Source organism: Solanum dulcamara, chromosome 7, assembly GCF_947179165.1.
Source record: "Solanum dulcamara chromosome 7, daSolDulc1.2, whole genome shotgun sequence".
Taxonomy (NCBI): domain Eukaryota; kingdom Viridiplantae; phylum Streptophyta; class Magnoliopsida; order Solanales; family Solanaceae; genus Solanum; species Solanum dulcamara.
This window is the reverse complement of record NC_077243.1, coordinates 16,392,158-16,407,541: the sequence shown is the minus strand read 5'-3', so window position 1 is coordinate 16,407,541 and position 15,384 is coordinate 16,392,158. Positions and strand designations below refer to the sequence as shown.

Below are 15,384 nucleotides of genomic sequence, written 5' to 3'. Positions count from 1 at the left end.
TTGTGTGTTTCTTTTGTTTTGGTTTGTTGATAATGGAGAAGTTGTCGAATTTTGTGGTAAAAAATGATAGCGAAAAATTTTTGGGGCGGTGTGGTGGTGGTGGATCTCACCGATTTTTATTTGGAAAGATGAAGAAAATGGGAGTATTTTTAAATATTTTCATTTTCTTTTAGTTAAATAAAAAAAAATAAGAAAAATAGTAAAATTTACTTTTTCCACGCGCTCAAAGTGAGTGCAATACACACAATGTGCCAAATCAACAAAAAGTGCCAAAATTATACAACAGAACCCGACAATAGGTATCTAAAATTAGCAAAGGTCAGTTGAGGTGTCTAAGTGAAATTTAATATCAATTTTAGGGGGTCACCGATGGCTTCTTCCTTTTGAATATGACAAATCAAACAAGCAATAAAAACTAATTTCAGCATAACTTATTCCAACATAACTAATCTCATCGTAACTTGTATTCAAACCAAACGAACTAATTTCAGCATAACTTATTCCAACATAACTAATCTCATCGTAACTTGTATTCAAACCAAACGAACCGTTAGATTATGTTGGAAAGTAGGGATGTTTTTTTAGCCGCACTTTTAGAAGTGATATTATGATCTAATTTGTGTTCAAAGTGTTGTTACCTTTGTGGAAGCCAGTAGAACGATGCCAATCACTTCTTTTTGCATTCTTGTATTTTTACAATATGATGGAACTTAAATGGACTTTCATACCCCCTACTGACTATGTTGTTTGTTGGTGGTGGAACTTAAATGGACCATATTTGGAGATACTGGTGACATGTTAAAAGTGATGAACTATTTACATTTTTTTTTGTAAATAGAACTTGTAAATGAAGAAGCTGAATCATAGACATCAGTATACTTGTTGATTTTCAGCATCTACACCTACAACTTGGGGAAATTGCAATAGTGAAGATGAGCATCAAGGACAATACTTCACTTCTGAAAGTAAGTTTTGCACATCCGGTAAATCGATTCTAGTTCAGATCAAGTGTGTTGCTGTTTTTATTGGCAAATTCTCTTGGTTTTTGTCCCAAGTCAAATAAATATAAAGATACCCTCAAAAATAACATAGTTGAATGAAGCTAGACAGTTCTTATAGATGTCAAATGCTCAAAAGTCATCATAAATAATGTATAACCTGCAAAGTGCATAACTGAATAAAACTAGAAAATCCCCATGTATTAATTTTGAAGGAAATTTTGGGCAAACGAACTGTACATATCATTTTTTTAAATCTAGCCTGTGTTGGAACTACCCTCCAAACAAACAGCGCGACATAATATAGTTATCAACACCCAGATGCAGCAAAAAACAAAATACTATCCCCTAACCCCAAACTCGCCCCTCCCCCCCCCCCCCCAAAAAAAAAAAAGAACCAGAAATTCTCAACTAGTCCCCCTATTGTATGTTCCAGCTGAGCTGCTTTTGATTTACTATGTGTTTCTTTTCTTGGAAATAGTTTGAAGGGAAAACCAAAAACCAGCCTCCGCCAAAAGCATGTGTCTTATGTCACAACTGTTGGCTGCTTCTTGACAAATTCTTGTTGGCTACCTGCATCAGCAGACAAGTCCTCGTCATCCTTCATAAGAAACTTGTCAACTTGAGCAGCTGCTTGCCGTCCTTCAGAGATGGCCCAAACCACCAAAGACTGTCCCCTACGACAATCTCCTGCTGCAAACACCCCCTCCACACTTGTTGAGAAGCGTCCATAATCAGCCTTGAAGTTAGACCTGTTGTCCTTTTCTAATCCTAGTTTGTCTGCTATTGTCTGAACAAAAATCAAACACAAAGACAACCAAGTCAATATTAATTGAATTTCATCAGAGCACCTGGAAAAACGAGGAAATTAAAATGGAAGTCATTAAATACTAACCGATTCAGGGCCAAGGAAACCCATGGCTAGCAGAACCAGATCGGCCCCGATAATTTCTTCAGAGCCTTCTACTTCCTTGAATTGGAATCTTCCACTGGCATCTTTCTCCCACTGTACACGTATCACCTCCAATCCTTTCACATTTCCGTTTTCATCTCCAATGAACCGCTTGGTCAAAACCTCGTAGGATCTCGGATCCTTACCAAACTTTGCAGCGGCTTCCTGATGCCCATAATCTACACGGAAGATACGAGGCCACTGCCAACAAAGAAAAACCAAAGGACGGGTCACAATGGCATTCAGGGTTTTGATGAAAAACTTGTCAATGGAAGTTCCATTGATCACTTTATGACAGCCAATTCTAGTAACTTCCTCAGGAAGTATAAAAAAGTGGTTCCCTCAGGATTTAAACAGTCAAAAACATCCGTGTTACCACTGAAATCATTATGCAGATGATAAACATAAAGCAAGCGTCTAATTGAGTAAAAAGCTCTAGATTAACTAAAACATGATCAAACCTGTGGCCAAGGATTTCCAGGAGCCCTAGTGTTTGGTGGCTGAGGGAGAAGCTCTAGATTAACTACACTGCTGCAGCCATGGCGAATAGATGTTCCTATGCAATCTGTCCCAGTGTCACCTCCACCAATAACGACCACCTTCTTGCCTTTAGCTGAAATGTATTTTTCATCCTGCAGATTGCTATCAAGCAAACTTTTTGTGTTTGCGTGAAGGAACTCCATGGCGAAATGGACTCCGGATAAGTCTCGTCCAGGAACAGGAAGGTCCCTACCAATAAGTCAACAAGTACAGTGAGCAATTGCTAATTTAGAGAAGACACTGATGGCTGAACCAAAAGTGAAATGACCCAATCCATTGTACTCACCTTGGCTTTGTGGCTCCAACAGCCAAAATAATTGCATCATGATCTTCACGAAGATGATCCAAGGAGTACGCAGGATCATTTCCGATATTTGCATCGACCACAAATTTCACTCCTTCCTTCTCCATAAGGTCAACCCGCCTCTGAACGACATCAATTTTGTCGGTCTTCATGTTGGGCACTCCATACATCATCAGACCACCAATCCTATCAGCACGTTCAAACACGGTGACAGTATGACCCAATCTGTTTAACTGATCAGCAGCAGCCAGGCCTGAGGGTCCACTCCCAACAATTGCGACTCTTCTCCTGTTAAGAGGAAAAATGTGATCAATCAAAGTTACGTATGGTAGAGGCTAAATGTCTAACCATCAAAGCTAACTACTACAAGGATCAATCAGTACAAACTATGGTGCTGGCAGCAAACACATTGAAAGATAATAAATGGGAAAGAGGAGCACCTTCAAAGAAAAACGAAATCAGGCATAAGGTTGGATGTGGTGTGTGAGAGAGGAGGGGGGGTTGGGAACAGTACAGTACAAGCAAGTGATGAGTTCATACCCGGTTCTCTCAGAAGGAGGTCGTGGCACCATCCACCCTTCCTCAAAAGCTTTGTCAATAATGGCACATTCAATGCTTTTGATAGAAACAGGATTCTCAATGATACCAAGCACACAAGACCCTTCACAAGGTGCAGGGCACACTCGGCCAGTGAACTCAGGGAAGTTGTTAGTCTCAAGAAGCCTATCCAGTGCTTCTCGCCATCTATTCTGATACACTAACTCATTGAATTCTGGTATTTTATTTCCAAGAGGACATCCAGAGTTCTCCTACAAAACAGTTTTTATATAACATAGTCGACTCAGATTTTGGCCATTTGTATTTCATTATGTGTATCAATTACCACATACTATTTCAGCATTAAAATTACCTGATGACAAAAAGGAGTTCCACAGTCCATGCAGCGCGCAGATTGTGTCGTAAGGAGTGGACCGGGTTTTGACTCTTCCATAACCTCTTTCCAGTCCCTCATCCGAACATTTGGATCCCTGTAGGACACGCCCTCCCGCTCATAAGCGACAAAACCTCGATGCTTGACTGCATCAGCAACTTTGGTGGGCCTCTTCAATGTCTTCTCCTCTTCAACCTGCAAAGACCAAAACTATATATATAAAGTTGCAATATTGTAAAGCATCTCACAGCATCTAAATACCCACATGCGACTCCAAAGACTAATAAAGTAAATTAATGGACAAGTCAGGTTCTAATACACAGAAATGCAGGCACTCTGAATTAGACAAATCTTCATTCCCAAAATCAAAAGTGCAAAGATGCTTTAATGATCTTCATACATATAATACATATCTGCATTCCTAGCTATCTATAGAAAATATAGGATCTTTCTGGAATATGATGAAATAATACAAAAGGAATTCCAAGGCAGCTCAATTAGAAACTCTACAGATGAACTAACCTGACTGGATTCATCCTTAGATGCAGCTGCCAACTTCTTCAGCTCTTCAAAGGCATCTTTCTCCTTCAACTCTTCCTCGTCTTGCTCCTCCGCTTCCTTGATGGCACGTTCTTTTGCTGCTTCAGAAGCTTCCTCCTTTTTCATGCTTGCAAGAACCCGTTTATAATCTCTAGGGAAGACCTTAATAAATCTAGGCAAAAGACTATCAAAGTCAGCAAGAACTTCTTTTGCCAGTTGGCTGTTTGTGTTACGCTGGTGTTGCTGTATCATCATCTTCAAAGTCATGATATCTTCTTCTTCTTCAACTTTATCGAGATCAACCAGCTCTGAATTGCAATGAGAGTGGAACTTGGAATGCAAGTCAAGAACATAGGCAACACCACCACTCATACCAGCAGCAAAGTTTCTTCCAGTTTTTCCAAGCACAACAACCGTACCACCAGTCATGTACTCACAGCCATGATCACCAACACCTTCTACAACAGCTTTGGCCCCCGAGTTACGGACACAAAATCTTTCTGCTGCCATCCCATTAAAATATGCCTCCCCACTTGTTGCCCCATAAAGAGCTACATTTCCAATCACAATATTTTCCTTGGGGTCAAACTTGCTTCCTTTTGGGGGATAAACAATGATTTTGCCACCCGATAAACCTTTACCAACATAATCATTGCTGTCTCCTTCAAGCTCTAATGTGATGCCAGGGCAAAGAAAAGCTCCCAGACTCTGTCCTGCACTTCCACTAAGCTTGATATGAATTGTGTCTGCAGGAAGTCCTGCGAGGTGATAACGCTTGGTCACTTCATGGCTTAGCATAGTTCCAACAGCCCGGTTTACATTGCAGATTGGAGTTTCAATATATACAGGAAGACTTTTCTCTAAAGCAGCTTTGGAAAGGGCTATCAAATTGTTATCTAAAGCCATGTCCAAACCATGATCCTGTTTCTGTATACAATATTGGGCAGCTTCAGGCCGGATATCAGCAGCAGGTCGAAGCAGTAGGGACAGATCAATATTCTTCAATTTGTCATTGTTCTTGACTAAATCATTATCCATTTCAAGCATGTCTGAACGGCCAACCATTTCAATAAGTGTTCTAAAACCAAGTTGAGACATGATTTCTCTCACTTCCTCTGCCAGCATGAAGAAGAAATTTATGACATGTTCTGGTTCTCCAGCAAACTTCTCTCGAAGAATTGGATCTTGAGTGGCAATCCCCACAGGGCAAGTGTTTTTGTGGCATTTTCTCATCATTATGCAGCCGAGTGTTATGAGGGGAGCAGTGCTGAAACCAAACTCCTCTGCACCAAGAAGAGCAGCAATAGCTACATCTCTTCCAGTTTTCAATTGGCCATCCGTTTGCAGCACTGTTCGGCCACGGAGGTCATTAGCCACTAAAGTTTGATGTGTCTCTGCAAGACCAAGTTCCCATGGAAGCCCAGCACTCTTGATACCAGTCCATCTTGAGGCACCAGTCCCTCCATCATGACCGGAGATCAAGACATGATCGGCATGTCCCTTGACAACGCCGCTGGCAATGACCCCAACACCAGCTTCAGAAACCAACTTGACACTAACACGTGCCCCCGGGTTTGCATTCTATAGGCACAATAGGGCAATACCTCAGGATCAATGAACAAAATAGTAGGAACTATTCATAATACAAATACAAGAGATTTTAATACCTTAAGATCATGAATCAACTGTGCAAGATCCTCAATCGAGTAGATATCATGATGAGGAGGAGGACTAATTAGTCCAACTCCAGCTGTGGAGTTCCTAGTGACAGCTATGTCACCAATGACCTTGTGTCCAGGAAGTTCACCCCCTTCTCCAGGCTTCGCTCCCTGCAAAATACAATGAGAAGTGAATAGGTGTGTTTGACACATGCACGGAAAACTTCACTTTTAACATTTATCTCACCAAATGCCAAATGCAGGTTTCAGTTAAAGAGGCAAAGACACCTATAGGTGCTTTGCAGATGCAGCATCATCTGTCCATGAACATAAATTCATAAACAAGAGAAACCTCTATTCCAACTGGAATACAGGATCTGATAGGAATGGACCAACACTTAATACAAACATGACGATGAAGGAAAATAACAGTAAATGAAATATATTGTAGTGTGCATGCATGTAAAAGTGTACCTGAGCCATTTTTATCTGTAGCTCGTCAGCATTTGTAAGGTAATAACTTGAGACTCCAAATCTACCACTTGCAACCTGCTTAATTGCACTTCTTTTTGGGTTCTTTGAACCATTAGGAAGAGGCTCCATCCGAGAAGGCTGCTCACCACCCTCGCCTGTTAAAAAGAAGGTACAGCTTTCATGTTACAGTAAAGAAATTCCACTACACAAGGGTAAGAAATGGTAGCCTCACAAAAGAAAGACCACTGTCAACATTCCATTTAAGAAAAACATACCTGTGTTAGATTTGCCTCCAATCTTGTTCATTGCCATAGCAAGAGTAGAGTGTGCCTCCAAGGAGATTGATCCATAACTCATGGCTCCAGTACAAAAGCGTTTTACAATCTCACTTGCCGGTTCAACTTCTTCTAGAGGAACTTTCACCTCTCCCTCTTTGAATTTCAAAAGTCCCCTCAAATTGCATTGTCTATTTAATTCCTGTACACGCTTAGAATATTCTTTGTAGGCAGCTACACTATTAGATCGTGCAGCTTCCTGCAATTTTGCAATGGCAAATGGATCATTAAGGTGAACCTCACCACCCTTTCTCCAATGATAATCACCAGGATTAGGGAGTGCCACAGCTTCTGCACTTCCTGGAGCCAAAGCTCGTGATGGAAATGCAAGTCCATGTAGATTGAGTGCATCTTTGGCAAGTGCGTCAAAAGTTGCTCCCTCCACTCTGCTAGGAGTTCCATTGAAACATCGCTCCATAACTTCTGACGAAAGGCCAACTGCCTCAAAAATCTGAGCGCCCTTGTACGATGCCAACGTTGATATGCCCATTTTTGCAAGAACCTTCATCATGCCATAATGACTTGCTTTGTAGTATTTCTTGACAAGCTCATCCTTGGAATGAAACTCACCGGTTGACTTGGGTGGGATTTTGCCATCAACCTGTAGTCTCCATATAGCTTCTACAGCTAAATAAGGGCAGATAGCATCAGCACCAAATCCTACCAATGTACAGAAATGGTGTACTTCTCGTGGCTCAGCAGATTCAACAATCAATGCAACTCGAGTTCGCTCAAGCTTTTTAACTAAATGATGATGGACAGCACCAACAGTCAATAAAGAGCTCACAGCAACACGCTTCGGCGAGAAGGCTAAGAAGGTTAAGAAGTAAATATTAATGCTATGTCGATAAAAGAGACAAGAACCTATGTCCAGAAGAATGACAGATTTAAAAAAACAAGAGTAGGAGTAGCTTTCTGAAAAGATTGATACCTCTGTCAGAAAGTACAATAGCAGTATAGCCCTCCTGAATTGCATCGTGCGCTTCAGAGCAGATCCTGTCTAAGGTCTCCTCTAGACCTTTCGTACCACTGTCTCTGGAGTAGGTAATATCAAGAACCTTACAGCGCCACCCTCTGTAGTTCATCTTCTTCACAGCTTCCATTTCTTCAATGGACAAAAGAGGTCCCTTGAGTGAGAGGCGGTGACACTGTTCTTCAGTGGTCTCCGTAAGATCTCCTTCAGGACCAACCATACATTGCATAGAGGTAACAATTTTTTCCCTGATAGGGTCAATAGGAGGGTTTGTGACTTGAGCAAACATCTGCTTGAAATACTCAAATGTAAGTTTCTCTCTATTAGACATCACTGCTAATGGAGCATCATTCCCCATTGAACCAAGAGCCTCAACACCATCTTTTGCCATTGGGAGTAGCAGCATTTCTAAGGCCTCTATAGTGTAACTGCATAATAGGTCAGTGATTAAACTACTTTCTTCATGTTGTCAAAACATTCTAAGGAAGTTTCCGTCTTTGGCAAAAGATACATACCCAAAGGCCTTTAATGGAGCCAATAAACCATGAAGCCCCATATTTTCCATACTGTCATCATCACTTCCCGCCTAAAATTTTAGAAGAACAGATAGATAATCAAAAAGGCACATAAAGAACAACTAATAACAACAAGCACAATTAACAGTACAAAAAGGGCTAATAACAAGAGATCCAGAGGAACTGAATTAGTATGAGACACAGTACTCACAGGCAAAACTCCTGCAATGGGTGGAGGAACCCTGTAAGAATAATTTACTGACTCAACAACATCTTTCAGCTCTATCTTTTGCTTTTTCAGCCACTGCCCATAAGGTCTTGCAAGAGAGTACTGCTGCTTCAAAGCATCATCATCTACAACAACATGGTTCTCAAAGTCCACCAGAAGCATCATTCCAGGGTTTAGTCTACCTTTTCGGCATACATCTTCAGGTGGAATATCAACTACTCCAACTTCACTTGCCATAATAACCCTGCCACTGTATGTAACATAAAAGCGACCTGGACGCAGACCATTCCGATCTAAAGTAGCTCCGAGATAGCGCCCATCAGTAACTGCAAAGCAGATATCCCCATTAAGCAAACACCATACTGGAAAACCTCATCAAAGATATCAGCTAATTCCTTGAAGTATATTACATGATATAAGAGCAGGTCCATCCCATGGCTCCATGAGGGCTGAAAAATATTCATACAATGCCTTCCGACTAGGATCCATGTTCTTGTCATTTTGCCAGGCTTCAGGAATCATCATCATTACAGCTTCTGGGAGGCTTCTACCAGCTCTAAGAAGTAGCTCAAGTACGCCGTCAAAAGCTCCTGATAAATGGAGATCAAAATCAAATATGGGACAATCAAGACAAATAACAGCTAGTAGGAAAATTAACGATAGCAGGTTCAGATGTTGACTGTTTCAAGGTGCAGAGACGTAGTATAAGAACCTGAGTCTGATGAACTGGCATCAACAATGGGCAAGAGTTTTTTCATTTCCGTCTTTGAAAGGCCAAGCTCTTTACATTTGAGAAGACCCTCACGAGCCCTCATCCTGAATAGTCAAAAGTAATGAGTCAAACAAAACTGTCAAAGCCCAGAACAATGTGTAAAATCAATGCAGATGACAAATTAACAAGAAACAACAGAATTTAATTCGACACAGTAAAATAACGGAATTTTATGTGAGATTCTTCCTCAGCTCCTGAGAAGGCATGCTAGCCAATTACAGTCAATATGTTACTCCAGAACACAAAAGGGAACAAGAGAAGATATTTGATGCAAAAGGAAGTCCTGTGCATCCTTCAGTCCCACTCGTGTAACATGGAAAAAAATTTACTGATCAGCAACAACTACTGTCAACTCCTTATCCTCACAATTTGTATTTTACAATGTGTCAATGAAGTTCCTTCTCAATTCCCACATGGAAATCAGATTATCTAAACTACCTCTGCATTCAGGAGATCAATCTTAAATGAGTTACAATAAGCTCTGCATATACTATACTACAAAATGTAATTCTGCAGGGAACTTACCAGTTCACATTGCCTCGAAGTGTGTTTATTTCACCATTATGACCCAAGACACGCATAGGCTGAGCACGATCCCAACTAGGGAAGGTATTTGTAGAGAACCTAGAATGCACCTACACCAGAAACACTCAAAAAAATTATATTTGGAAAATCCAATTTTCTTCAAGAAAAAAAAAGAGATGCTAAAATAGGTCTTCTGAACAAAGCTATAATTGAGTTCAGGCACTTTGAAGATTGTGGCAGTGACAGGGACACATCACCTTGAACCCTAGTCTAACCTTGAGCACACACAAATTCCTCCACATGATTTAAGTGGAGGTTTTATTGTTAAGAACAGATGGCAGAGTGCAGGGCACCAAGTTTCTGTAAACATTATTTACGTCATAATGAGTTTCCTTACCAACTCACCAAAGAGTCCAAACGGGCATCCAAATTCAAATTGTGATCAAGGGAGTGGAAGTACTTAAGAGATCATTCATATACTTCAATGCCTCAGAAGTCATTCCTCAACCTTGCATCTCTTCAGTTTACTGGTTGATCCATTGCTGTTCGTTGTTGAAGTATGGAGTCAGTGTACAAATTAAAAGAGAATGGATTAAATATTTACCAGGGCCATGTAGCTCGTAAACCTTTCATTGCCCAAATCTGCATAGTAGTATTCCTTCAACTGATTAGGCTTCAACTGACCTTTGTAAACAACAGTCCTGCATTGAGCATATAAATTTCAAAAAATTAGGCCACAACAATGGAGCGAAGAGCAATGTATTCTGAGTCTCCGGAACAAACCTTGAAGAAAGGGAGCATATATAGAAATCTTTCACGCCACCATGTTGGAGGTTTAAAGCAGCTCGTATAGCTACCATTGCCACCCTCCTCAAAATATACATCTGCAGGGAGGAACGGATTCAGAATGGATGAGTGGATGGTAGTTGATACAGCAAGTAGTAAGTACCCAATGAATATACCAAGTACTTGAGTAACAGACAACTACCTGACGCTCAAAATCGACTTTTGACCGAGGAGTTTGTGTTAGAAACACTTGTTCAATGATAGGCTCCGTCTGCAATGCAGACTTTCCCAGTCCTGAATTATCTGTAGGGACTGGACGCCATCCAAGAACTGTATGCCCAAGTGACTCGGCCACCTGCCGAAGAAGAAAGAATCAAAAAAGATGATCAGAACACATGATAACATAATTGACCTGAATAAATCTGTCCTTTAGTAAAGCATCAGATAAAGTAAGAGTTTCACCTTAGTAAATACAATCTTGCTTTGCTCCCTTCTACTGTCGGAGGTAGGCAGGAAGAACATACCAACTGCATATTGCCCAGGTGGTGGTAGCTCAAAACCCGCCTCACTAGCTACCTGATGAAAGTACAGAAGATATACACCACAACAAAATGTTAGTTCAGATTTCAAGCCTCACAATTTGGTATTTCTAATGAGAGGTGACTACAGTACAAAATTCTGCATTTATAGTCCATTTCTGATTGTCAAATAAAAATCCTTGTTGTTGTCTTTGTAGTATTAATTTCAACTTATACTGAATTTTAAAATAAAATCTCTCTATGATTAGCAGACTACCATGACAATTATCTTAACATTCTCTGGTAATCCACCCACACACGATCAAACATAAATAGTACAAAATCAAAAAAAACACCCATCAAAATCATCAATTGGATAAGCCATAAAGGAAAATAATTCACGAGCTGAAAAAAATCAGTAATTCTGAGGAGTTAAATTAAATCACCTCCTTGTAGAAATCATGAGGCAAAGCCACAAGAATACCGGCTCCATCTCCGGTATTAGTCTCACAACCACACGCGCCTCTATGAGACATCCGCACTAACATCTCAACAGCATCAGTAACCTATTATCACACAAAAAAACACAAACATATCAGAAACGTTCCCCCTAGACCTAAAAACATCAAATACACTCTTTTAAAGTTTTCTGATTTACCGTTTTCCGGCTGCTTTCACCAGAAAGTTCAGCAACGAACCCAACACCACAAGAGTCCTTATCAAACGATGGATCGTAGAGGCCAAGGGGCTTCTCCGGCACCTGAGACAATGCAGAACGCACCACGACCCTTAGCCTCGGAGACCGACCCGGCCCATCTGATTGCCAAAGGTGCAACCTTTCCGACCCGGAAGCCCGAAGTTTGGTTCCATAAAACTTCTTCTCCAAACCGGTAGTCCTCTTCACTACCGAGCTTCTCGAAGCCCTAGTTGTTCTGCCCAAACCAACACCTACCCGGCCGAAAGGCATAGCATTCAATTGATGACCCACAAGACTCCTAACCGGCGATGGCATAACCACGCCATTGTTCTTGGTCTGAAGTAGAGAACTCGAAGCAATTGACATATTCAAAAACACCCAAGTTCAAATCTTTACCAGTTTTTAAGACAAGACTTTTTTGTGTATATAATACTATATTATAACCGAAAAATAAAAAAGTTGAGATCTTTAGCGTTATAGAGGAACCAAGATTCTTAAAAGCGTCAAGAAAATCTCAGATCCGTTGTTCGAGATGACCAAATCGGTCAATTTATCAGCAGATCACGTGAAAAGATGAATAAACGAAAAGGGGGTTGGAGAGGCGGCGGAAGGATGGTAAGGGGGTTGTCCGTTGTCCTTATCTTTTCAAGAAAACAGAAAAAAGGGGTACTTTTGTTTTCAGATAAATGGAGATGAAAATGAGGAGAATGAAAAGCAGAGAAAAGAGAGAGAGTCCACAATCGTCACAGAGAGAGGGGAGAGTAGGTGGCAGGGCTCTGCACTCTTCTTCGTTATTTCGGCAAGGGCGAGGTGGCTTGTGTTATCATTTTATAGATGAGAGAGAGAGTACAAGTTTATAGATGCGTAGGAGAAGGTGGGTCCTACTTGAGTGTGTTTTTTTATCTGTGTTTTAAACAAAATTCTATCCACTAATATTATGCGGAAAAAATACGTACATATCTATACAATTTTATCCTATTTATGAAATTATATTGTGTATTATGTTCGGAAAAATTCACAATCACTATAAAATATACATTCCATAAATCAGCTCGTCTAAATTAGATAGAAAATATAATCGCATTAAGCAAGTTTGATTTTATTTTATATAGAATTTTAAGTTTTAATATTGTTAATAAAAAAAGTGCAATCTAAAACTCATTTAAAGTATAGATATGTAGACTTTTTGAAATTCATTATAAAACTATTTCTATTTATAACAAAAACTGAAATTTGTCAGACAAAATCGTTATTTATCATAGTATTTGTTTTTACAGTTTTATTTATTTCAAATACCCTAATTCCGACTTTTAACTTCAAATTTATATTTTAAATAATGAGAAAAAGTGTAGAAACAAAATACTACAGATTTTTTTAAAAAGATATTATTAAAAAAATATATTAATTTTCAGCCCAAACGCCTACTAAAACTTGTTTCTGTCACGTGTAGAAGATGAGACTCCTATGCGGCAGGCGACAACCGCTCGTGGTGGGGTCTCTCCGTCGGCCGGAGAGGTTTGCGCTGGTGTGTTAAAATAGATAAAGCCGCCTCTAGGCTCGGTTCCATGTCTCAAGGCTCGGATACGGTAAAAACATTTCTTACACGTTTTCAGCTTTTTTTTTTCCTCCTCTGTGGGACCATACTGTTGTTTCTCAGGTGAAAATGACTGAAAACTTTCTACGTGCGCGACTTATTAGAAAAGTTACACTTGGAGCAAAAACAAGTTCGCAGGTTTTTTATTATTCGGAATTCGTCAAGTTTTAATTAAATTTGAATTGTGTATTATGAAATCTATTGAGACTGTTGCTTTTAACAAAAAAAAAATTATATTTAAAATTTGAATTTAAGACTTTTTATTAATAATTAATCAGTCTCACCATTTCATCATAATTCATGTTGGCAAGTTCACATGTTTTGCTGTATGCTTTCCAAAATATTAAATCTAGTTTAATAATATTTAACTAACATTATTCATATGGAGCGACACATTGTCCCTTTTTGTTTCTTATTTAGTGTTCGAAATCCGCATTTAAATTTTAATTAAATTTGAATTGCACATTTCAGAGATCGTTTGAAGATGGCAGTCCAACGTGATTTTCTCCAATTTGGGTTCTCTAGTGTAGTGATCTGAATTATTTTTTTATTTTCATTTTTTTATTTTATTTTTTTTTAATTTTTAATTTTAATTTTTGATAAATTTTTAATTTTAATTTTATACATACATGTTTAAGATCCCGTAATTAAAAGTTTTTTAAAAATTATATATTTTACATATTTTTAATTTGAAATCACAAAATTAAGAAAGTGTTCTTTATTTTTTTAATTTTTATGTCTGCAATAGGGAGAGGATTACTTTACATGTTTTTTTTTATATATATAAGATTAAATAATTAGAGTTTCTGTAACATGGAATTAATAGTCAATCAACTTTATGCTTGGACAACTTTAAATCTTGTTTAGTTTGATTTATTTTAAGTGTTTTAAGCTAAAATAATTTTAAATACTTTTTTATTAATTGGGTGAAGTTTAAATCTCATTCCATACTAATTTTTTACATTAACTCTTTCTAATGTAATTAATATTATTTACTTTCAAAAATAATTAATTTTAAGAATAAAATGAAGAAAAAGAATCTAATTATTTATATCTTAATTTTGTACATTAATAAATATACTTTTTATAAAGTTGAAAACTAATATAAACGGAAAAATATTAAATACTCATTGACTTCCCTCCTAATCCGCAACTCATATGTCACATTATGGTGACATGGAATATAGTTTTTTTCTTAACATAATTTATAAAAGATGACGAGTTCAATGACGAAATGAATAAACATAAATTCAGTGTACAAAAATAAAAATAAAAATAGATGCGGCCAATAGTTTACGCGAGAGAGGAATTGCCTGTAGTTTTATGCGGCAAACAATTTGTCAAGAAAACGATGATGTGCCTTTTACTGTTTATAATATGTTAAATGTATCAAAATATATTTTAACTTTATTATTTTAAATATATTATGCAAAAAATTAAAATAAAATTTTTTTTACTTAAAAAAGAAGAAGAAAGAATTATGTTAATTCTGTGGTTTGTTTATTGTGGGCTGCACGTAGTATGTATGAACTTTGAAGGTAACAATTTGTCTTCTATTTATGCATTTTGTATGCGTAGGACTGGATTACTAGGTAAAAATATATATAAAAATTTTTCATAAAAAAATAATTTATCATAAAATTTTAAAAATTGGTTATGCTTCTAATGAAAAGCTATTTAATCACAACAGAGAGATTATTATTTTTTTAATAGTACTTAAAAACACTCAAAAAAATCCACAAAAACCTTGTTCTTAGTCAGACAGGCTATTATATTCAAATAAATTGAATATCTTTATAACGACTGTTCATGAAAATACTGGAAGTAATAGACGATTCATTAATTATAAATTTATTTTGTGATTCATCTTGTATGGTATTTAAATATTATATATGTTTAAATATCCTTTATTTTAAAAGGATATTGTTTTATTTGATATTACATATAGTCATAATATAAGAAAAAAAGTTTCATAAGGAACTCAAAAAAAAAATATAAGAAAATAAAGAAAAATAAAATTTAGTAAAAATTGGTTGAATTAGG

The 15,384-nt window shown here is 37.9% G+C and overlaps 1 protein-coding gene across 3 annotated transcripts; it reads right to left on the bottom strand.

The window, feature by feature from the left end:
- Positions 1 to 1,174: 1,174 nt before the first annotated feature.
- LOC129894061 (glutamate synthase 1 [NADH], chloroplastic) lies at positions 1,175 to 12,559 on the bottom strand. 3 transcript variants are annotated; one of them, XM_055969565.1, is made up of 22 exons: positions 11,709 to 12,559; positions 11,497 to 11,616; positions 10,995 to 11,108; positions 10,735 to 10,887; positions 10,530 to 10,630; positions 10,351 to 10,447; positions 9,747 to 9,856; positions 9,162 to 9,265; positions 8,860 to 9,039; positions 8,432 to 8,775; positions 8,221 to 8,291; positions 7,664 to 8,133; positions 6,673 to 7,542; positions 6,398 to 6,552; positions 5,933 to 6,094; positions 4,248 to 5,846; positions 3,705 to 3,920; positions 3,335 to 3,603; positions 2,777 to 3,082; positions 2,412 to 2,679; positions 1,894 to 2,151; positions 1,175 to 1,788 (listed from the first exon to the last, which is right to left on the bottom strand). In XM_055969565.1, the coding sequence occupies exons 1-22, from the start codon at positions 12,111 to 12,113 to the stop codon at positions 1,525 to 1,527; spliced, it is 6,636 nt and encodes a 2,211-aa protein (XP_055825540.1). In that variant the 5' UTR covers positions 12,114 to 12,559; the 3' UTR covers positions 1,175 to 1,524. The 3 variants fall into 3 exon arrangements, with proteins under 3 accessions (XP_055825540.1, XP_055825542.1, XP_055825541.1); XM_055969567.1 differs by lacking the exons at positions 10,351 to 10,447; positions 10,530 to 10,630; positions 10,735 to 10,887; ... (1 more) ...; positions 11,497 to 11,616; positions 11,709 to 12,559 and adding an exon at positions 10,152 to 10,278; XM_055969566.1 differs by lacking the exons at positions 10,351 to 10,447; positions 10,530 to 10,630; positions 10,735 to 10,887; ... (1 more) ...; positions 11,497 to 11,616; positions 11,709 to 12,559 and adding an exon at positions 10,144 to 10,261.
- Positions 12,560 to 15,384: the final 2,825 nt, after the last annotated feature.